This window comes from Thermobia domestica, chromosome 8 (assembly GCF_964235325.1).
Source record: "Thermobia domestica chromosome 8, izTheDome1.hap1.1, whole genome shotgun sequence".
In the NCBI taxonomy this organism is placed as follows: domain Eukaryota; kingdom Metazoa; phylum Arthropoda; class Insecta; order Zygentoma; family Lepismatidae; genus Thermobia; species Thermobia domestica.
Genome location: NC_137461.1, coordinates 269661078 through 269686087, shown reverse-complemented (window position 1 = coordinate 269686087; position 25010 = coordinate 269661078). Strand labels below are relative to the sequence as shown.

At 36.0% G+C, this 25010-nt stretch overlaps 1 protein-coding gene across 1 annotated transcript in view; it reads left to right on the top strand.

Moving 5' to 3' along the window:
- LOC145692017 (inter-alpha-trypsin inhibitor heavy chain H4-like) overlaps positions 1-25010 on the top strand; it is a 208836-nt gene that overhangs the window by 169905 nt on the left and 13921 nt on the right. The window contains exon 13 of the mRNA XM_081767316.1: positions 9999-10138. Coding sequence (XP_081623442.1) covers positions 9999-10138 — 140 coding nt within the window. The remainder of the gene's footprint in view (positions 1-9998; positions 10139-25010) is intronic.

The following is a 25010-nucleotide window of genomic DNA, read 5'->3' as shown; positions in this document are numbered from 1 at the left end:
TGAAGGTGTTGGTACTAAGAGAGCTCCGTGAGAGACTAAGCAACTATACTAGGATTCCCAACAGAGCCCCGTAGCAGCCTAAGCAGAGTGGTGGAGGTATTCCCAATAGTCCGTGGCAAGCAGTGAGGGGGTTAGTATTCAGAGAGCCCCGTGAGAGACTAAGCAACTATGGTAGGATTCCCAACAGAGCCTCGTAGCAGGCTAAGCAGAGTGGTGGAGGTATTCCCAATAGTCCGTGGCAAGCAGTGAGGAGGTTAGTATTCACAGAGCCCCGTGAGAGACTAAGCAACTATGGTAGGATTCTCAACAGAGCCTCGTAGCAGGCTAAGCAGATTGGTGGAAGTATTCCCAATGGTGCGTGGCAAGCAGTGAGGGGGTTTGTATTCACAGAGCCCCGTGAGAGACTAAGCAACTATGGTAGGATTCCCAACAGAGCCTCGTAGCAGGCTAAGCAGAGTGGTGGAGGTATTCCCAATAGTCCGTGGCAAGCAGTGAGGGGGTTAGTATTCACAGAGCCCCGTGAGAGACTAAGCAACTATGGTATGATTCCCAACAAAGCCTCGTAGCAGGCTAAGCAGAGTGGTGGAGGTGTTCCCAATAGTCCGTGGCAAGCAGTGAGGGGGTTAGTATTCACAGAGCCCCGTGAGAGACTAAGCAACTATACTAGGATTCCCAACATATCCTCGTAGCAGGCTAAGCAGAGTGGTGGAGGCATTCCCAATAGTCCGTGGAAAGCAGTGAGGGGGTTAGTATTCACAGAGCCCCGTGAGAGACTAAGCAACTATGGTAGGATTCCCAACATATCCTCGTAGCAGGCTAAGCAGAGTGGTGGAGGTATTCCCAATGGTCCGTGGAAAGTAGTGAGGGGGTTAGTATTCACAGAGGCCCGTGAGAGACTAAGCAACTATGGTACGATTCCCAACAGAGCCTCGTAGCAGGCTAAGCAGAGTGGTGAAGGTATTCCCAATGGTCCGTGGCAAGCAGTAAGGAGGTAAGTATTCACAGAGCCCCGTGAGAGACGAAGCACCTATGGTAGGATTCCCAACAGAGCCTCGTAGCAGGCTAAGCAGTGTGGTGAAGGTAATCCCAATGGTCCGTGGCAAGGCGTGAAGGGGTTGGTACTCAGAGAGCCCCGTGAGAGACTAAGCAACTATACTAGGATTTCCAACAGAGCTCCGTAGCAGGCTAAGCAAAGTGGTGAAGGTCTCCTAGTCATGTGAATTTGTAATGTATTCGAGAAAAAAAAATCGAACAAAGATTTTAAATACTCAAGAAGAAAAAGTATGTTCGTAAAAAAAAAGAAAAGGAAAATAAAAATTGATGGTGATTTGTTAAATCTAATAGTTGAAAAATTGCGTCAATCAACATTGAGAAGATATACCACACCCATTTACTTGAATTTGGCAGTTCAGTGTGTCAGAAAATTGTTAGGTGAACATACAATTCCAATATTTTAAATAGGACAGATTAATACATTTCTGCAAGTTTGTATAATCTATAACTATTTTTGAATTTGAAAATAGGATTGCTCGAAAAGAAATTATTACCATGAGTAGACATAGCACGCTGCAACTTTGCACTTGGGTGACGTAATGTCCTTCACAATTTGGCTGTCACGTGACTGAAATTTGACAAGCATGGAGTGAACTCCTCAGCGTTGCAAACTTAAATAAATATTCGCTATGATCTTATTACGAGGGATGAGTGAGCCACACCTTTGATTTAAGCGAACGTTTTTACCATAGGATCGGCAGGGGTTGTCAAAATGTACCATGTGTTCTGTTGACCAAGAGATGTGTGGAAGGAAAAAAAAATCAGAAATTATAAGGGCGAGAGCATGTTTCTTATTTAGTATCACTTAACATTGTGTTGATTCTGGATATAAAATTTAACGTTTATGTTTAGTAAAGCTATTTTAAAATAATTCGTTTATGTGTAAATGTCTGGGTTGGTGTGGAGATGTCTGTATGAATACTTAACTTTTTTTTATGCCGGAATGTTGAGATATGTAATGCTCTCTGTTATTCTTTTATTTTAGTAATTGATTTCAAAATTTCCTTGTACTTTGGTTAATTAAAACTGTGAGTACGAAGAATAAAATATTTTGATCATAAAGAAATACAATGATAATGTCACTTAATTGTTGAAAAAAAAAACTGAGCTTAATCCATGCTCTATTTTGTATCATATTTATAGTACTTTTCGTTTTCACTCACTCTCTTTATATACCTAGGTGTATATATATATATATATATATATATATATATATATATATATATATATATATATATATATATATATATATATATAACTCTATGGCCTATGGAACCCGGAGGTTCAGTGCCGCGTTCACAAAAGCTCTCCACTGACTTCTATCCTTAGCTAATTGGATCCAGTTTCTACTTTGTATTCCTATCTCTGCGAGATCCATCTTAATATTATCCTCCCATCTGCGCCTAGGTCTTCCTAATGGTCGTTTTCCTATGGGTCTACCAGTCAAGACTTTGAAAGCGTTTCTACTTTCTTCCATTCTAGCTACATGACCTCCCCACCTAAGCCTCCTAGACTTGACGACCCTAACAATGTTGGGTAAACCGTATAAACTATGTAGTTCCTCGTTATGAAGCTTTCGCCATTCCCCATTCTCCTTCCTCTTGGGTCCGAATATTCTTCTCAGGATCCTGTTCTCAAATACTTTCAGTCTATGTTCTTCCCTCAGAGTAAGCGACCATGTTTCGCAACCATACAGAACAACAGGCATGATTATCGTTTTATATATTTTAAGCTTCAAATTCCTCGACAGAATTCGCGACGACAAGAGATTTTGAACCGAATAGTAACACGAATTCCCTGCTTTTAGTCGACATTTAATTTCTTCCTGAATATGATTTTCGTCTGTTAATATTGATCCTAAATATTTGAAAGTATCCACTTTATCAAAAGTATTATTTAATATTTTAACGCCTCCACAATTTGCCGTATTACGGTCCCGACGCACTTCCATGTATTTAGTTTTCTCTGCATTTACTTCTAAACCCATGTCCCTGCAAGCGTTTAATAAGATCTCTGCATTTATTTCTACTGTTCTCCTATCATCCCCTATTAAATTTACATCATCAGCATATGCCATAACCTGGTGAATGCCGTTCAACTCTAGGCCCTGGTTGCTATCTTTGATTTTCCTTATGGCGTATTCCAGCACAAAGTTAAATAATAATGGCGACAACGCATCTCCTTGTTTCAGGCCATTTTCGACGTGGAAGCTCGTGGACAAAAATTTTCCTACCCGGACTTTACTTTGGGATTCACTTAAACATGTCTTAATTAATCTAATTAGACTTCTCGGTATTCCAAGCTCTGTAAGAACGTTGTATAATGTTTCTCTCCTAACCGAGTCGTAAGCCTTTCTAAAATCAATAAATAGTTGATGTACCGGGGTATTGTATTCCCACTTCTTTTCGAGTATTTGGCGAATGGTAAATATTTGGTCGATAGTTGATCGATTTCGTCTAAATCCGCACTGATAATCTCCGATAATTTCATCTGCGTATGGGGTCAATCTAGTTAACAGAATATTTGAAAGGATTTTATAGGATGTTGACAGAAGAGAAATGCCTCGATAATTATTACAGTCAGTTTTGTCGCCTTTCTTGTGAATTGGAACAATGATTGACTCTTTCCACTCTTGTGGCAATTCTTCCTTGTTCCAGATAAGGAGAATGAGTTTGTGTATCTTGTTCCACAATTTTTCGCCTCCAGCTAAAATTAATTCAGCCGGAATTTCATCTACCCCCGGAGATTTGTGTTTCTTTAATTTCTTTATAGCGGCTTCCACTTCTATTCGATTGGGTTCTGCAATACACGGTTCTGCGGTGTGTATCTCCTTTTTTCCACGCACATTAGTTTTTGGCTGCGTGTTCAGCAAATCGTTAAAGAAATCTTTCCATCTATTTAAGAGGCTATCCGTATCAGTGAGAACTGTCCCGTCAGATTTCTTTAATATATAAGCACGAGGTTGATAGCCTTTCTTAAATTCGCTGATCCCCTTATACATGTCCCGAATATTTTTATTTTTACTATTATCTTCAAGTTCCTTAATTTTAGCTTTCAAAAAATCCCGTTTCTTTGTTCTAAAAGTTTTGGAAGTTTCCCACCTGATATCTGCGAAATTTTGTGTAGTTATTTCATTCGGATTTTGTAGCCACCGTAATTTTGCCTGTTTTCTCTTCTCTACTAGTTTAACGCATTCTTGGTCGAACCATGGTTTGTTCCTACGTATTTCCGCGTGTCCCAATTTTTCTATTGCTGAACTTTTAATGCTATCTCTAATTTCAATCCAACTATCCTCAACACTAGTGCACTCCGAGTCTTCTAAAACCGAGAATCTATTCGAAACTTCAATCTGGGATTCCTCTCTTACCTGGCTCTCTTCTAATTTCTTTAAATTAAATCTCTCCGTTTTCGGACATTGAGTATTACCTTTATTCAACGATAATCTCTCCCGTATTATCGCTGCTACCAGGTAGTGATCAGTGTCACAATCAGCCCCTCTAAACGACTGGACGTCAATTATGCTAGATTGTCTTCTTCTATCTACTAAAACGTGATCAATTTGATTATGTGTTTTTCCGTCTGGTGATGTCCAAGTATATTTATGAACGTCGCGATGTGGGAATTTTGTACTCTTCACGATTAGGTTTTTGGATGTTGCAAAGTTCACGAGTCTAACACCGTTGTCATTACTTTCCTTATGCAAACTTTCGTTCCCTATAATCGGTTTGAAAATATCCTCTCGTCCTACCTTCGCATTGAAATCCCCTAATAGAATCTTCATATGGTATCGCGGGAGTTGGTCAAATATCCGTTCCACTTCTTCGTAAAAACTATCTTTTATATCGTCACCCTTATCTTCAGTTGGAGCATGTACATTTAAAACAATAATATCACACCACCGTCCCTTAAGAGTAATAAAAGAAAGTCTGTCAGTAACAAATTCAACCCGTTTAATTGCTGGTAATATTCGTTTGTGAACGAAAAACCCTGTTCCTAACTGGTGATTTTTATTTCCTTCCCCGTAAAAGAACGTAAAATTTCCGGAATTCTCAGATCCATTTCCTTCCCACCTAACTTTCTGAACTCCTACTAAATCCATCCTGTATTTCTCTAACTCACTCGTTACAGATTTTAACGCGCCTGCCCTATAAAGACTTCTAATATTCCATGTTCCAAATCTCATGTCCATTTTCTTTTGCTGATGTCGTGCCAAGTTATCAATCCTTGTCCGAGGCTTTTGTGAATGTTTCTGAACAAGTACCTTTTTCTACAGGATGAGGGTGTTAGCCTTACCCAAACCCCCAAGCTGGAGGACCACTCCTAGTCGTCTGTCCGCGACTGCTTATTCAGTATATTCGCAGCTAACCTCTATATCTACAGGCCTTCTCCTCGATCCGCAACCTGAGGACGCGCCATGCCGTGGTGACAGGAACCCACGTTACACGGATATATATATATATCTTCACATTTAATGCATAACAATTTACAAGACATTAACAGGTAAAAAAAAAATTAAAAAATACAGAGAGATTACTTATAGGGAATTTTTCTTATTCAAATAGAAAACCGGAAATTAAATTGCGACAGGGATCAATTGGACTAAAGCTGGGGTACAAAATTCTGATTGTGTTTTCGGAATATACGAAGATTGCATTTCTGAAGCCAAATAATATTGCAGTACCATAGAGGAGATAGGAAAGCGAATTCTCCTGCCATTTATTTGTGCAAAATTACCTATATGTGAAATTACATATATTCAGTTTTCATTTCAACTTTTAGTTTTTTTTTTTTTTTTTTTTTTTCCTCTTTGCTGGTTCAGAAACCTGAAAATGAAAGATGAATAGGTTATAAACGTTATTGTTATTTGCAAAGATACATGAGTAGTAAGTATAAAAATAAATAAATTTTGTTCTAGAATGAATGGGAATTAACTACAGAGGTAACTATGTAAACTGAATGTACATAACATGTCAAAGTATATGAATGACATTATAATTATGTAGGCTCATGAGAGAGTGATTCAAATTAACAAAAAGATTGGTTACTTACCAATGTCATGTTGAAAGCGAATGTGACTCCTCATATATAACACCCGCAATATTAACACCCGAATTAAAGAACATAGACAATCAAAAAAGTCACAAGAAGAGGGCATGTCGTGATTGGCGCTTCACTTTAAACAACAAACACACAATTTAAAACAGGGTAATGTGATAGGTTAAGCAAAAACAAAGAAATAACGAGAGACTAAAGAATCATTCTTTATTCACAAATATAAACCGACATTAAATCTGGATTGTGGTAACACTGATAGAATCTGGTTACCTACCTTTCATGCATATTTTGGATCTGGCAATAGTGACGTAATATAGACATCGCGCTTCCTTCAACTCAGCTCATTCTTTTATGCCGTGCTCTGATCCTGGTATTTAACGTTCTTTACGTTATATTTATTCATTCTGTAATATGTATTCCTTTTTCTACGCCCTTTTTCTCCCATCCGTTTTTATCCTGGTTACCTTACCACTAAAGATGGAACTAGGTTGTTGCTCCGAAACGTGTGGAGAATATTTAGTTTCGCCATGGAAGGATTTATTGGTAAGTAACCAATTTTTTGTTGATATGAAAATGACACATATGTAGCCATCGAAAAAAAAAAATGAAAAAAAAAGTCATCAAATGCATCCTGTCTTCACATAACTAGGTGATCATTTCAAGACCATTAGAAAATTTTAGTACAGAAGGTGTAAGAGGAGAGGAATACATTTGAACAATGTACTAGAAAGCTATCATGAACGTTTACGGATATTTGTATTCGAGAAAGGTAATAAAATAGATAAATATAGAAGAGACTTACTAGGTAAGTACAAATGTACTTTCTTTGCAATTGAATGTTCATGGTTATTAACTGCATAAGCAACTTTATATTTCTATCCCTACTAACCACCATTTCCTTACCTGTACCTTGTCAATACTGTCAATGAACTTAGTGGAAACTTGATTATTGACGATCGTTCTATAAATCCATAACAGACACTAAAGGAGAGCGAAGTAAGTACTCTTGAGACCTTTTGTACAATATTTTCGAAAGTATTTCACGTACACACACATGCAATATGTATGAAAAGAACCACAAACTCACCTAGTTTGGCAGCACGACTTCATTATCTTTCCGATTGGGTGTGGCAGTGTGGCATATAAGGTTAGTACCTGTCGAAAATGGAGGGAAAGCAAGAAAAAAGTTTTTTTTTGTGTGTGTGTGTGTGTGCTTGCACATACCAGATGTTCGTCTCTTGTAGTTGTGCAACGTGCTTTCAGAAAAGAGTATGGAAAAGAGCCGCCATATAAACAAAGCATTTTGCGGTAGTGTCGATAATTCAAAGACATCGGTTGCTTGTGTAAAGAGAAAAGCACCTGGTCCCCCAGATCTCCTGATTTAACGATCTACAACTTATTCCTGTGGGGTACGTTAACCCCTTCAGTGTGGGTGGCGAGTTAACTCGTGTCTTCAAAACGCACCTGCTGTGCGGATGGCGTATATATACGCTTTCATTTCCCTTTGGCTATTTTGTATTGCGTATGGCGAATATACTTGCCCATAGTATGAGTGCTGTTATCCCAACAAAATTTAGCGAGTTTGCGCTCAGCTGGTTTCAATTGTTGCTTAATTAAAAGAAGAGGAAAAAGAAAGAAATTAAAATAGAGTTTGTGCTTCGTCAAATACAGTTTTCATTCTATGTTTTGTTTGAGAGAGGCAGCACAGTAATGGCGTCAAAACGACATTTCAACGATGCTGACATCGAGGAAGAGTTATTAATTAGTGATTCTGATGTAAGAGATTTTGAAACAGATTTAGTCAACAGGTTTGGAGTCGGAGGAAAGTGATGATGGCGCTTTTAGTGATAATGGCAAAAAACTTACACTTTTTACAGCGTTTCGCATCTGAAAATTACGCACTGAAGGGGTTAATGATCTTGTTTACCTGCCCTCACTACCGCAATCCTTAGTCGAGTGAAAGATTACATCAGTGTTGCAATGCAGATAATTGGCAGGACTATGCTACAAAATGTATGGAATGAGCTAGAGTATCGCCTGGACGTGTATCATGACACCAAAGGGGCACATGTTGAGCATTTGTAGAGGATGTATAAACTTGGTGAGTTTAGTTGTTTTCATATATCTTTCGTGTCTATATTAAACATACAGACACGAAAGATATATGGCCTTTTCAAAATGAATGAATAATTTATCCTTGCCCTATACTATCTGTTCTATCTATACAGGTTATTTGAAAGCAACACCGACAACGTTTGAGAGGTGATTCCTGACACCAAGATAGGACGAAAAGTATAGATCAACCTGGGTGCAGAAATACTTCCTTTAGGAGTTATAAGCTGCCGAAAACATGAAAAAATCAACTTCAAAAGTCCATAGCTCCAACTAGTATTTGCCCTATCCATATATCCAAGTTTCAGAATCCTGCGGTACTTCCGTGCATGAGCAATTGATTATTTGTGCTCATCGATCAAACATTTTACTGGGAAACGTTGTTTATTATGTACACTTATCGGTTAATATAATTATTAGAATCACTGGTTAGTTTCTCCCCTACAGACAACATTGACAGTGCAAACACTGTTTATTTTGTTCAACCATCAGTATTATTAGGAACAATTTGTTGTTAGTGTTTAGAACACTTATGAGGTCCGTATTGCTTTATTCTGCACCCGTGCATGTGATATGTTGTTTGGAGAACCTGCAGACGTGCGTCAAGAACCCGTACCCCATGACCTCTTTCCCGTATATATTTCTTGCGCTAAGTCCTACATGGCGGCTTTTCAGATGTCTCCCATGATTCACATTACGACTATTCAGTGGAGCTATACATGTATTCCTCATATACAATATTTGGTCTCAATCTCTGTACTCGTTTTAAAATTAATCTGGCATTTCTAGACACATTCTAGACATTTTCTATCTTCTCACTTTGCCTTCATTTCTCTCGTTGATACTATTTGTTAAATAATTATCTATCATTAATATAAATAGTGGAAAATATATTTACTCTTTATTGTATCTTTTAGCGTTTATATATTTTTCAAAATCTTTGGTAGGCCCGGCCTACCCGCTAAAGACATCATTGGGATAGGAATGGCGAAAGAAGCCTTTAGGAGGAAGAAAATACTATTTTTTGTGTGACTTTGAATAAAGAGTTGAGAAAAGGACTCATAAAATGCTTCGTGTGGAGTATAGTACTGCATGGGTCAGAAACATGGACATTACGCAAAAAAAAAAGATGAAAAACGACTGGAAGCTTTCGAAATGTGGGTGTGGAGAAGAATGGAGAGAATTAGCTGAGTCGAGCCGAAAACAAATGAGATGGTGTTTGAAATGGTGGGAGAGAAAAGAATAGTTTTAGATATTATTGAGAAAAGGAAAGGAAACTATTTGGAACGTTGGCTAAGAAGAAACTGTACCATGAGGAACGCGTTAGAGGATATGGTGGCAGGAAAAAAGGGGGGAGTGAAGAAGGCTTCAGCTGATGGATGATATGAAAACATGAAAATGCTACGCGAAGACGAGGAAGTTAGCAGAAGGCCGTGGAGTACGTGAGCTTCTCAGTTGCAGCAAAAGTGACCTGGCAATAGTGGCAGAATACCTATGATGATGATATACTATACTTCGACTTGGACCCGCCACATGCTCTTCCGATAAAACACTCAATATACCTCTTAATACAACATAATTGAATTTATGTTTCTCACTATTATTCTTTCCTATTCCCTTCTTCCACTCCCTTTTCTCTGCATTACTACCACAATGAATTCTTGACTTGAAAACTCACTTTTTTTATTTGAACTCTGAAACGTATGTATTCTAAATAATCATTTAAGTATAATTTTATTTAATTTTTATTTATTTATTTGTTTATTTTTGTTTTAAAGATTTCGAAATGATAGATATGGATGACTTGGAGTGGCTAAGTGAATACTTTACCGGAAGAGGCATAAAGTTCCCATACGAAACTGAAAAAATGAAAGGAAATAAACGTGGTACAGAGTACTTGGTTGAGGATAAAATGGCTGTAAGTTTTCTTTAATATCTTTCAACAGATGTGTACTAAACTTAAATAATAATAATTTTCATAACAATTGTATTATAACATAACTTCACTCTTAATACTAGAATAAAAAATGTCAATAATATTCTACGAATACATTATTTTTTTTAGTGTTAATTGCCTTAGAGTGATCACACGCAATGTTGTTGCCAAAGTTGATGTCAGCGACATTCCCATCTTCTCCATATGGACCTCCTCTCTTTTTCAAATTAAACGAGCCTCATTTATTTGCTGCACTGAAATGCTTATGTGGTTAATTGTATGCCTCTGGAACAGTGCCGTGCCATGGAAAATCAACGCCCGGAGCGAAAGTATACGACGGCGCCCCCGTACATATGAGTGAGGTCGACAGACCAGCTGCGAAGCTCCACCGTGGTTAGCGCCAGGTGTAATAAAATTTTCAAAAATAAACCCTGCTTTTCCTTGATTTTGAGCACATTTTATTACTTTTTCCCTTCTATTTTATATATGTGCACATGCAATTTCTTAACATGAGTAACATTATAGAACTAGTTCCTAAAGCTGTTGTTAAATACTGATGTTGATCTAAAAAATTCAAAGTAATTTTTCCTTTCGCTTTTTTCTTTCCCTTTTCCTTCCGAATTTTGCGCCCCCTTACTTCGGCGCTCGGGGTCGTCGCCCCTCTCGTCCTCCCTCACGGCACGGCACTGCTTTGGAAACACACACACACACACACACACACACACACACATATATATATATATATATATATATATATATATATATATATATATATATATATATATATATATATATATATATATATATATAAAGGAATTATGTAAACTAGTATGTACTTTCAGCAAAATATATAATGAAAATTTTTATATAAATTAATAATAATAATAATAATAATAATAATAATAATAATAAAGTTGATTAATGTGCAGAAAACAACAGAAAGCAAAAGCATAACACTTAATCATATAATTCACAGTTACTATTATAAAATTATACAGTAGAAATAAAATAAGAAAAATTAAAATGTGGTAATTAGGTGCAAATAAATAAGAGCCGTGACAATAAAGTCAGTGTAAGTTCAAAAATTCATTAAGAAGTCAATTCAAATAAAATATAGTTCTAGGCATGCAGTAATTATGGGTTTTTACAAATTAAAACATGTTTCCTTTCACACGGTTGAAAGAATATTTTACCTCTTATATAGGGTGCACATAAAGTCTTCCTCAGAAAACAACATTAATAACAAGAAAACTAACAATGATAGAAGCATGCGGTTTGCGGCAAATAATAGGTCAATAGGTCAATAAGTATTTTTTTTAAACCTGATTTAGAGAATTTCCACATGTGCTCCATTAGTTGCCCATGCGATGTCACATGTGAAACTTCCTCGTCGGTTACGGTCTTCGTGTGTTAACGCATGAACAACCTGCAACTTATATACGTATAGCTTCTATCGTTTGTGTAAAATTTTTAACACGGTTGACTTCAGGATCAGGGCCGTGCCGTGGGGAGCGACGGCCCCTGGCGCCGAAATAAAGGGGCGAAAAATTCGAGAGAAAAAAAGGAGAAAAGATAGGAAAAATTGCTTCAAATATATGTATGGGGCGAAGTCGTATACTCTCGGCCCGGGCGCTGATTATCCAGTTCGTGCAAGGATTTCAGTGTTCCTTAAAGCTAAAGCAGCACAAACATTGTTTCTCACTGATACTCGGTCTACCGCTTATATCACGATCTAAACCATTTCCTGTTGCAATAAACTTGCTATACCATTCCTTTATGCTCTTAACACCGGGTGGCTGCTGTCTATACTCTCTCTTAAATGTTCATTGAAATTGTAACGGGAGATTTTGTTTCATGATATCACAATACACACTTCACTTTCTGGTGTGCTGACGCCATTTTTAAACAAATGACTGTCGCACTGCGGTCAGTTGCAGTAGATGACAGTAGGCTGTGACAAAATCTTGAAGTATCATACAAGCGATGTTTCCAGACCGCATGCTTCTATCATTATTTGATTTCTTGTTATTTATGTTTGTTATCAGGGTGAGACTTTATGTCCACCCCATTTCTGGCTACAAAAACATTGCTTGCCACCAAGAGTCTAAGTCCATAAAAATGAACGACCCTCATGGCTCTTGGGTCCATGATTACAGGGAAATCTATTTTCCCGCCATTTTGCCAGAATAACATGTTTAAATGTCTAGAGGAGTCTACAAGAAAAATACTCTATATGGCCTTTTCCTTAAGGTATATCTAACTGGCACATAGAAAACGGTCCATAAATGGTCAGAATAAAAGATAGATAAAGTCGAAAGCTGGCATAATGGGTTGTACATGGTTAAAACCCGTAGGGGGACACAGAATCTTACGATACTAAGATATAGCATGGGAGACCCGGGCTCAATTCTCGGTGGAGCTGATGTGGTTCGAATCCCATGGTAAGCTGTAGGTTCACATCTTATATAGCATCGCTGCTGAAAGGGACGCTAAACTCAAAATCAACATACTAGGATACATAGGTCAAAAACAGTCAGTCGTACGTACATTTGTGGTTCAGTGGTTAACGTCTTCCTTCCAATTTTGTCTACCAAAATTACTTTTTCTCTTAAGAACTTGCTTTCTATCGCAGAGTATGTATGCATGCATGAATCTAACATGCATGTATGAATCTAAGAAAATTATAAATATATGTCACAGCTATGCAATATAGTACATTAAATCATATATATTAAGCCTAATTACAAGTCCTTCTCTTTTTGTCTCTAATATATACACAGTATGTCGGGAAAATAACGGAAGTTTTTAAATTAAACAAAACGAATTAGGTTTTTACCAACTGTAGTTCTTTTTATTCAAAATACACCCTTTCCGAATCAATACACCGCTGGGTAAGTTCAACCAATGCTAGCATAGAGTTTTTAATGCTCTTTTTCGGAATCGCCTTAATGCCCCTCGTCACTGGAGATTGGACGTGTGTAACATTGTCATAAAATGTTCCTTTCATGGCCAGTTTTAATTTTGGGAATAGGAAATAGTGTCACGGCGATATGTCAGGCAAATACGGAGGATGTGGAAGCACACAGATCTGTTTTTTAACCAAAAAAGTCACAAACTGCGTCGGTTCTGTGACATGGTGCATTGTCGTGCAATAAAGACCAACTACCTGGCGCTCGATACTCGGGCCTTACGCGAACAATTCGCTTCCACAAACGCTCCAAAACACCAAGATAACATTCACTATTAATAGTTTGATCTTGTTAGAGAATTTCCGAAGTATAATACCTTTGCAATCGTAAAAACAAATCAACATTGTCTTCTCACGTGACTTTTGAAAACGCATTTTTTTTCGCTTTCGGAGAACCTGAGAACTTTCACGTTTTGTCGTTTTGTTTGCAGGTCGTACTTGAAGCACAAAGTCTGATTACCAGTTACAATCCATTCCAGAAAATGTTCTGTTTCGTCTGATTGTTTTAATCAGGTCCTTGCAATGTTCAACGCGAGCTAGTTTTTGGTCGTTCGTTAAAGTATGCGGAACAAATCGAGCACAGACTTTCCGTTTCATTAAATCCTTTGTCCAAATTTCGTGAATCATGTCTTTCGTCGTATTTTATTCCTCCGCCATCCATCTCACAGTGAAATTCGCATCGTGGGTGGTCACGCACTTCTTTCACCAACTCATCGCGAATTTTGTTTTCTGGCCTGTCTGGCTTTGAATCGTCTTCCAAGGACTCAGGACTTTCCCGAAATCGCTTATACCACTCGAACACACGTGTACGAGATAATCACTCATCACCATACACAGTGGTGCCCACCCCCCCTCATGTCCATGACGCACCCCCCCTCAATTGTCTATCTGTAGGTGTTCTTCCATGAAAAAAAAATCTTTTCGATTAATTTTTACCCCCCCCCCTCAAACATATTTATATGGATTTTTAACCCCCCCCAAATATTTCAATGACGCAGTTTGCGTCATAGCCCCCCCTTGTGGGCACCCCTGCCATACACTTGTTTCGTTGTTTCCAATGTTTGTGTAAATGTTTTACCTAGCTTGAAACAAAATTTAATATTGGCTCTTTGCCCCATCGTGTTTCTGTAACGAGGTGACACCAGATACACTCACTTTTCTTGCTATAACTTGACACTCCGTTAATCGGTTGTCATGATTGTAGTCTCGTTTTGTTGAGCAGATATCCAGCTTCCCGATGATTTGTTTCTTCAATAGATGGAGCTAGTGGTTCTCCGTAAAGAAGTTAATGTCGGTTACTTTTCCGACATGAGAGAAAGCAATGTGCAATAAAAAATGTCCATCTTGGTTCAGTTAAGAAGAATTGTTATTTAAAAAAAATAAATGGTCACTAAATTATATTTATACGATAAATTATTTTAGGCCTTACAAAATTTGTCATTTAGATTTGCTAACGAAATGTTCACGTTACTTCTAGATCTTCAATACTTGTAAAGTTCTAATAGATTGACTTAAAATCCGATATGTTGTGTAAGTGTAATGTTATTCTTTATGATGATTTATTAACATATAGGAAAGGAGGCTCAGTAGCGACCCCCTGTCTTTACCATGCTTTATTCTCTAATCGAATTCAAACATTATATTGTGTCATGCAGCTATTGAAAAAAAATATATATTTCAGCATACTCGTATAACGAAGAATATTTTTATTAACATCCTATATTGCGTTTCATTTCAGGATATTTGAATCCAAGTATTATTAGTAAGAACGTTTATTATAGAAATATCCCAGATACTGTATTTATCTAATTTCCTTCGACATTTTAAGTACAAATGTATCATTTCATAGTATTGAGGAGTTCTATGTAAAAGGGCCCATAACGGGAAACCACGTTTTGAGAAAATTGTCTTGTCTTGTCTTCTACACCCTTATTGGTGTTTTCTGAACGATCACTTTGCACCCACCAAGTTTTGTGCAACAAATGTATGATAAGGCATGATGTTTAGTTGATTACACCTGTAAAAATAAGGGGGAAAATTATTAAATTAACATGCAATTATGTTGATTTTTTTTTATATGTTAATGCCAGATTTTATTAAGTATTGAACCATTGCTTTTATTGCTTTCCAGTTGTTAGTACCAAGAATAAATTTATAGGAAAATGGGGAATGTCCCAAAGTCGAAATCAGTTGATGAAGTAATGTTGATCTGATGTCACTATATAGATCACACTCAAATAATATATGATTCAATGTTCCAATGCCCTTGTCACACCAACAATAGTATGTGTTCTTTTTCTTGATTTGGTATAATTTTGTTGGTATTAAGGCCGTGTTGAACAATAAGCGATAGTATATTATGACTTCACGTCTCGACCATGTGGATAATTGCTGTATTCGACTTGAGTTGTTATGATCCTTGATTTCCCAATATAATTTACCAGGAAGATCATTATTATTAATTCTCCATTGTGTGAAATCGGAATTTATGAAGTGGTTAATTACATTTTTAAAGTTGCGTGGTGCCAGTTTAATATAAGAAGCAAGACCTTCCTTACATGCATGTTTAGCAGCTAAGTCAATAATGGTCATATTCGGATCCAGGTCAACATGAGCTTTTCCAAATATTAAAGTTATATTAAAATTATTGTTCTTCATTTTTGTATATAAATATTTAATATTTAGTATGGTCCAAGAGGTATTTTTCGTCCAATGAGTTGAGTTCAATGCTAATAGTACACTTAATGAATCCGTACATATTGCCGTTTTAGGTAGATTATGTCTTTGAATATAGAGAAAAGCTTGACGGATTGCAAATGCTTCTCCTTCATAAATTGAGGTAAATTTCGGCAATTTATATTTTATGATTTTTGATTTATCAGGTATGTATATTGCGGCTCCAACATGACAATTTGGGAATTTCGAAGCATCCGTGTAGACTAAAGTTGTACCTTCTTCCAAAGTCTGAAGTGTCGTTTGCCAAATATTTTTATAGATTCCTTTTCTTAGTTCTGGGTGATATATCTTCAAGAAATTTGGAAGGATGGGCGTTATCTGCGTTAAATTGACTTGATAGTCCCAGACAAAACAGTTGATGGACGGAACCTTTTGTATGTGAGCGTTGATGTGACTCAACCTCTTGAAAGCCTGAAAGAACCAGGGTTGTTTCTTTTTATATGGAGTTTTTCTTTTTCCCAATATGTCATTGATATAATCTAGATTTTTAATTATTTGAGAAGAAGATTTTCCCATTATATTTAAGATGAAACTGTAGGCTTGCTTCATGATGATGACGTGGATTGGGTTACATCCAAGTTCTGTTAGCAAGGCTTTTTTGGGGCAAAAGGAAGGCTGTGAAAAAATTAGTTTCGCCAGCGAGTAAATAATTTGTTCCAATTTGTTGAGTTGTGTTTGATTATGTGACATAAAGATGCTACCGTAAGAGATTTTTGCTATATATCCTTGTTTTAAAATGGTATTTAAGGAGATAGGATTGATACCCCATTTTTTTGATGATAAGCATCTTAGTAATTTTTGGTATTTCACTGCTTCGGCCAGTAAGTATTGTACATGGTGGTCCCAGGTTAATTTCTTGTCTAAAATTATTCCAAGATATTTAAGTGAGTTTTCCGAAGTAATTGTTACATTATCTATGTTTAAATTAAAATAGTTTGAAGACTTCTTCCTTGAAAAAATTACGAACTTTGTTTTATTCCAGTTAAGATCCAAACCGTTATGATACATCCAAGAATTAATTTGTTTTAGATTTTGTTCTAACTTTGGGATACTTGCTTTGATGTTAATAGATGGTAACGTTACTAGTATATCATCCGCAAAGCTTATTAATTTACATGGAGACCAATTTTTTCCCATTAAGTCCAAAATGTAAATATTAAATAAAATTGGACTGAGTTTGCTTCCTTGAAGGAGCCCAAGAGAAGTTTGTCTTGGCGATGAGTAAGAATTATTCAGCTTGATATAAACTTTTCTGTTAATTAATGAATTGTGAATTATTCGGATCATCTTCCCAGGAATTTGTATTTGATGTAATTTTTGTAGTAGTAAGTCTAAGTTCACATTATCGTAAGCTCCTTGGATATCCAGTGATACAACTAAAATATTTTGTCTTAAGTAGAAGGATTTGTAAATGTCTGCCGTAAGGAGAGATAAGGCATCATATGTTGAGAAGTTTTTCCTGAATCCAGTAATATTTGATGGAAAAATTTGATTGTGTTCTAGGAACCAAATTAGCCGATTCAATAATAAATTTTCGAAGATTTTTAATGAGCATGTCAGTAGTGCTATTGGCCGAAAATTATTGGTGTTTTGAGATGCTTTTACTTTCGGGATAGGAATTATTAAATTTTTTTTCCACTGTGCTGGTATCTTGCCTGAATTCCATATATTATTAAAGTAGTTGAGCAATATAGTGAGTCCGGATGGAGGTAAGTTTTTATAATGATTGAAACAAATCCCATCAATCCCAGGTGTTGTATTTTTCCTTAGGTTATTAATTACTATTTCTAATTCAGTCAGAGTGAAATTTTTGTCCAGTAAAGTATTTGTGTTACCAAATAAGTATTTTGTTAATAATAATCTATCATTGTTTACTGTACATGGAGTTAATTTATTATGAAACTGGTCATACCATGATGTATCAAACATTGATATATTATTTGTATCATTGGATTGATTATTTTTAAATTTCTTCCAAAAATTCCATATTTTAAACGATGATGTTCTTTCAGACAATGAGTTGCAGAAATTCTGCCAATGTTGTTCACACGTTTCACATTGTTAATTACACGTTTTGAGATAGCTTTCTGTTCCTGAAATAGTCTGAAGTTGTTTGGAGATTTTGTAGTAATAAAATTTTTGAAGAGTAAAATACATTTATTGATGTTTCGTTGACATTCTGTATTCCACCATATTGGTTTAGGAGAGAATTGCTGTATATTGGTGTTCTTACTTGACGTAGATCTGCGAAAGTAATTTTTTGGTGTTGACTGAGATGCCGACTGTTTGATGATTGTAAAGATGTCCGAATCGTTCCTCAGATTATGAAGGTTGTCTTGAATTATTTTTTGATATTCAGACCAATTAATATTTTGTGAAACATGCTGTAATTTAGATCGGAAGGTTAGATTGTTACTTTGGTTCGTACTAGGCGTTAGTTGTGACGTATGAGTTCTGAAGATTATGGGAAAATGATCACTATGACACGTGTGAAAGTATGTAGACCATTCAGTTTCTATATAGTGAGCGTGATAGGCAAGGGTTAAGTCTGGAGCACTGAGAGAATCTTTCTGAGCTCTAGTAGGAGCGCCATTGTTTAAAAAAAGAAAAGGAGAGTCATTGAGGATGTTGAGAAATTTCCGACCAGCAGTGTCCGTTCTATTCGCTCCCCAGATCTTATGAGAGACATTGAAGTCACCACATATATAATCAATTTTTAAATTATTGATTAGCAAAGCTTTCCAAAAGTCGATATCAACCTTAATTTTGGGTGGAATATATAAATTTACTATACGTATATCTTGAATTTGAATACCCATATATTGAATAGAGTTATGATGATGTGGCAATTGTAGATTAAAAGTTTGAAATTTTATATTATTTTTTATGCAAATAGCGATTCCTCCGTGAGAATCATGTCTAATTTGGTTTAAACAATTGTAGCCTTTAAGTTTTAGAGGTATTTTTGGTGTACACCACGTTTCTTGAAGAAGTAACAGATCTGGAGAGAATATATTTATTAAAAGTTTTAAATAATAGATTTTCCCATAAATGCTCTGAGCATTCCATTGCAATATGGTTAACTTCCTATTTATAATATGTTCCATCAGATTGATTTGAAAAATAACACAGAAACAAAAGAAAATTGGAATTTTATTATTAATAATTTTTTTTTGGGGGGGGGGGGAATTGTGACTTAAAAATAGATATGCCAGATTTTTTTTTTTTTTATGGATTGATGATTGATTGCATATCATGTAATAAAGATAGTAGCGTTTCTTTCTCTGTCTTTTGGTCAGTATTGGTTTGAACTAACAACGTGCATCGTTGTATTAGTTGATTTAGTTTGTCAGAATTATAGCTATTTAATTTCTGAAGATTACTTCCATGCTCTGAATCTGGAGTAAGTCTTTTTAAGTCTATGAGTTTAGGCTTAAGAGGTAAATTTTGGTTTTCCATTGACGACTGAGTTAGAACTTTATATTCTTGAGTTTTGTTAATTGTTTCCCTCTGTTGTTGTTTGAATCTCTGAGAGGATCTTCGTGGTATTGTGTAGGCTTCCTCCTTATGGAGAAATGGGATTGAACTATCATTAGATATAGGGAGAGTTTTTTTCATCCAATTTGTGGATGATGACGCTTGATCTAATTGGAAGCTAGGGTCCGTTCTGAATTGCAAATTAAAGTCCGAGGGCTTCTTAAACAGTGATGAGTTAATTTTATTTGTAGTTCGATTTTCGTTAATATTTTTCCTTCTTTTCCCAGGAGGACTTCGTAAGAGATCTTCACGCGGATTTGCAAAATGGTCTGCTGGTTTATTGGAAATGATACCAGAGTACGTATATATTTTGCCTCCAGAATTTGGAGATGTGGAAGGTTTGGCTGATGGATTATCAGTGGGAATCTGAAACGTTCCAGTACTGATTTTGATTTGTTCCAAAGTTGGCGGCCTTTTAATTATTGAGTTGGCTTCATTGAATGAAATTCTTTCTTTGGCCATAAGAATCATAATTTGATCTTGTCTTATACGTTCTGGGCACTTTTTGAAGTCCGCCCTGTGATCTCCTCCGCAGTTGAGGCATTTGGTTGGGTTATTGCAAGAGTCAACTACATGGAACTGACCACAATTAACACAAGCTGACTTTTTCGAATTACAGTTATTTTTCCTGTGTCCGTATTTATAACAACCCATAATGCACTGCTTTGTTGTTGGTATGTACAGATGAACATCCCGTTTCATGTAATATAACTTTACATCAGTTGGTAAGTACTGGGAATCAAAGGTAAGGATAATTGTGGAAGTTGGTTGAAGAACATTATTATTGACTCTTCTATAAATTCTACGAGCTGAAGTTATTTGTATATCACTTTGGATATCTGACAATAGATCATTCATTGGAATGTCTGTGTCCACTCCATATATCACTCCCGTTGAATATAGTAAATGGTTGGGAACGAAAGCTTCCCATTTATTTTCTGCCAAAATGGGATGAGTCAAAAAACTATTAGCTTCGGTTCCTGAGCGAAATTTTACTTTGACAAGATTACGCCCTATCTTATCTATGAGTTCCACACCAGGAATATCCGCATAAAAAATTTTCCTGCTAATCGCCATGATGTGTTTTTTCCCTAAATCTTCTGAATCGGAACGTAAAAATACAAAATATGGTGCAAGGTGGTGAGGTTGGTATTTATTTTTCCCCAAATGAGTGGCATGCGTTTGCGGATTATGAACAGTATTATCAACTTTGACATGTGAATGATTGTCATTCTTAGTACTCATGTTTTCGTTAAGGTTTGCAGTAATAGTAGTAGGGGTTGTACTTGTATTTAGTGTTTCAATGTCCATATCTGAATTTTCAGTAGGATTATCAACTCCTAATGAATTGTTGGCTGATGTATCCATTTTATCCCTTGTGAACATGGTATACCATAACGAATATGTAGTTAGGCTTAATTTCACACAAGAACGAGTATAACACTTAGAGAAATAAAGGAATATTTACAAGAAGAATTATATACAAATAGCAGTAATAGAGTTGACTTAGTTTGATATACGAAGCAAATAATTAAAGTTGATCTCACCTAGAATACTGTGAGTCCCTATAACGATGAATTACGAATGTTCCAGAAGCACAAAGATCACGAGACACCACACACTGTAGCGTATCAGTTTGTGATCTATTGTTCTAAATTTTCACTTTTTTTTGTTTTTTAACTTTACACCACACTTATGTTTATTTGTTGAACTCCGCTTCTCTCTTCCATGTTTATAAAACGTCCCAATAACACAATCTTAACCGATGTGATCATACCATTAAACGTTCCAACTTCCAAGTCCAACGTATTTCTCTGATCATTTATATTCGGCATTAGAGAAAATTGCGTGTAAACATTGCAAACATAGATATATTTTTTATTTGTCATTTTTACATGTGCACCCTACAGGAGAAACATGGATTTATTTTTTTATTTTACAAAATACAAAGAAACTAACAGTTTGTTTCACTATGACATAAATACGAATGTTTTTAAAAGGCTTTTATAGGCCCTTTTAAGGGAGATCGACTTTGTAGGACTTGTGAAAATGAATAAAGAAACGTAATTACAAAGCAAGGAACACAAATAAAATAAACAGAACAAAATAGTCCATGTGTTATGTAGAAACTGGACATGTAATGATCCTGGGCACTGAGAATAATCTATGTATTATGTACAGCTGGTAAAATCTACTCGTGAAGATTATTATCTGCATCTCCGATGTCTGGCTTGACGGGACACTATCTGTACCAAGCAACAGCATCTGGATCCGGAAAGCAAACTCCGTACATGCCGTTGTTTAACTTGGTTCGGCTTGGATAAGGTTGCATATGTGCATTATTTTTATTCATATTAGTTTCATTTTTTGTATATGGTTTAGTGGTTTTAGTGAATTCTCTGTGATTCTTTTAGTGATTTTTTTGGTGAGTTTTAGTGAATTGTGTTTGCATTGGCTGGCAACAGTGCCCTTATTGCTCTATTCAAGTTGTGTCTCTGCATTCGACAATGTGCTGTGAAGTGCAACTAGGCAAGCATATTCATTCATAGTTTTAGAAAAGCATATTTATTCATAGTTTTTAGAAAAAACACTCATGTTAATTAATATACAAGATTTACATATTCTTAAGTGTTTTTAGAGCTACTCAGTTTATGTGTGATCGAAGACAAAAGTGTGTGATCGTTTAGCAAGCAACCATGTGGACAAATAATTACTGCAGAAACAAGTTAAGATAAGTAATTCATTGTACTAATATTTAAGTATTATATCATTATAATAACACATGAACAAAACATGTCATATTTATCATATTAACGCATGTACTTTTGAATAAGAATTGAAGCAAGTAACATCTAAAATATTCATTAAGTTTTATTTCTCGTTCCTCCATGATATCTGGGTGAATCAGTAAAATGGGTTTAATCATACAGTTCATCAGCTGTGGATGTGATATGTGTAATTTATAAGTACTGTACATAAACATATCACCCCTTTGTACATAATCATTTTTTTTTTTTTTTTGGTCCTCCGTCCACCGGATAGCAAATCTGCCAACAGTAGAAGTAAATTACGAAATTACATGGAAGCTTCTTGTTGAACGCTACGAAAACAAACGGTTGATAACTTCGACATATGTACGAGGATTGCTCATTATCAAGCCAGTAACGAAAGAAAACAAAGACATTAGACAATTTGTAAATACTGCACGTAGTAATTTTCAAGCCCTTGAAGCATTGAATTTGGACAAACCTTTGCATGACGTACTACTAACACAACATTTAGTAGAAAAACTTGATTCGGCAAGCAGAAGGGAATGGGAAGCTGAGCAAAGCTGTGACTCCTTTCCATCGTTATCGGAATTATTTCCATTTTTAGAAGGTTGTTGTCAAATGTTAGAAAACATTCGTCATACTCAATCTGAAAGTACTTATGACAACAAAGTGTATATTCCAAAGCAAAAAGAAAGAATAACAGTAAAGTGAATTTGTTTGTTACTTTGCTTCCAAATGCATGCACTATTTGCTGTAGCAAAGAAACGCATGCTGTTTTTTGCTGCCCAGAATTTCTGAGTGCTAACATTAATCAAAGAAAGAAGCTCGTGAAGCAAAATAAACTATGTTTTAATTGCTTAGGTAATAAACATCAAGTAAAGGCATGCAAATCAAGTACTTGTAAGAAATGTAATTTTAAGCATAATACACTGTTGCATGAAGATACCACTCAAGAGGCTACTAACAAAGCAAGTATAAGCAAAACAAATAACAATACTACTAACGTACCTAAAGTTAAGGTGCAAAATCAGGTTAAAGTTCAACCACAGGACTCTTATTGCTCATTTAAGCTTAATTATGGTCAGCAAATCTTATTAGCAACAGTGTTAGTTAACGTAGCAGACACTGAAGGTCGTTTTCAACAATGCAGAGTGTTATTAGATGCAGCGCCTCAATCGAATTTTATAAGCGAAGCTTTAGTTCATAGATTAGGTCTCAAGAAAACGAAATCGTGTTCCCATTAGAGGTATCAATTCTGTAACCTCCGAAGCTCAGCACAGTGTTGAAGTTCATATTTATTAAAAAACATGTGATTTTAATGCAGTGGTCGATTGTTTAGTATTGCTTAACATTACAGGTTGCATACCTTTTAAGGATATTGATTACAGTAATTGGAACTTGCCAAAGGATATTTGCTTAGCCGATCCCAATTTTCATCGCTCGTCGTCAGTGGACATGCTTATAGGTGCGGAGTTATTCTACAGTCTCCTTGAGCCAGGCCAGATGACTAGAAAAGGAGATTATCCAGTTTTGCAGGAAACGAAGCTAGGATACGTTGTCGTCGGAAATATGCCTTCAATGCCCGAAGAAGCCAACCACTCGGTAATTTCATGTTTTGTTGAGATGGAGACAGACTTGGATACACAATTGAGAACATTTTGGGAACTTGAAAATCTTCAGACTAAGGTTACACGCAGGAAGAAGAAAATTGTAAGAAGCACTTTTTACAGAATACAACCAGAAATGAATACGGAAGATTTATTGTCAAATTACCGAAGAAGGAAGAGAATGCAGCTTTAGGAGATACTTACAACATGGTACTACAAAGATTTAAACAGCTTGGAAAAAGATTGCTACAAAATCCTGAGTTTCATAAACAATATGCCGCCTTCATGGATGAATATTTAAGTTTGAGACACATGCGAAAGGTTACAGAAGAAGACGTGAACAGCAGCAGCAGTTGTTGTCTTCCATATCATCCTGTATTCAAGATGGACAGTACAACAACTAAATTAAGAGTGTTTTTTGATGCAAGTGCAAAAACGTCTAACGGCAAATCATTGAATAACATTCTTCAAGTTGGGCCAATTGTTCAAGATGACTTGTATTGTATTATTTTAAGGTTTCGGTTGTATCCTGTTGCATTTACAGCAGACTTAGAGAAAATGTATCGCCAAATATTAATTCATGATGAGGACAAATGTTTACAACGCATCTTTTGGAGAAAGTCAGTAGAAGAACCGATCCAGTCGTATGAGTTACAAACAGTCACGTACGGGACTTCGTCAGCGTCCTTCTTGGCAACAAGATCTCTGAAGCAAATCGCGGAGGAAAATTCCAAGGAATTTTCAGAAGCAGCAGAAGTAATAAAGCACAATTTCTACATTGATGATGTGTTAAAATCAGTACGTGTCAAAGGCCTTAGAACTACAGAATGATCTTATTAATATTTTAAGCACAGCAGGTTTCAAGCTTTGTAAATGGAGTTCTAACAAAGAAGAAGTACTTCAAGGAATTCCTGAAGACTTAAGGAAAAAAACAGCCAATCATACTTGGTCAGCAAGACGGTGTTAAGACTTTAGGAATAGCATGGATTCCATGAACAAACAAACTTATATTTTCGAACAAAATTTGTAAACATGGAATTGCAGTAGAAAGTAATGTTGCAATGACAAAAAACAAGTCGTCAGCATAGTGTCATCTATCTTCGATCCATTAGGTCTAATCTTTCGAATTGTCATCAAATACAAGAATTTCTTACAGAAGTTATGGAAGACAGGAATGGATTGGAATGACCCATTAGACACAGTCCTACAAGTTGAGTGGAATCGATTAATTTCTT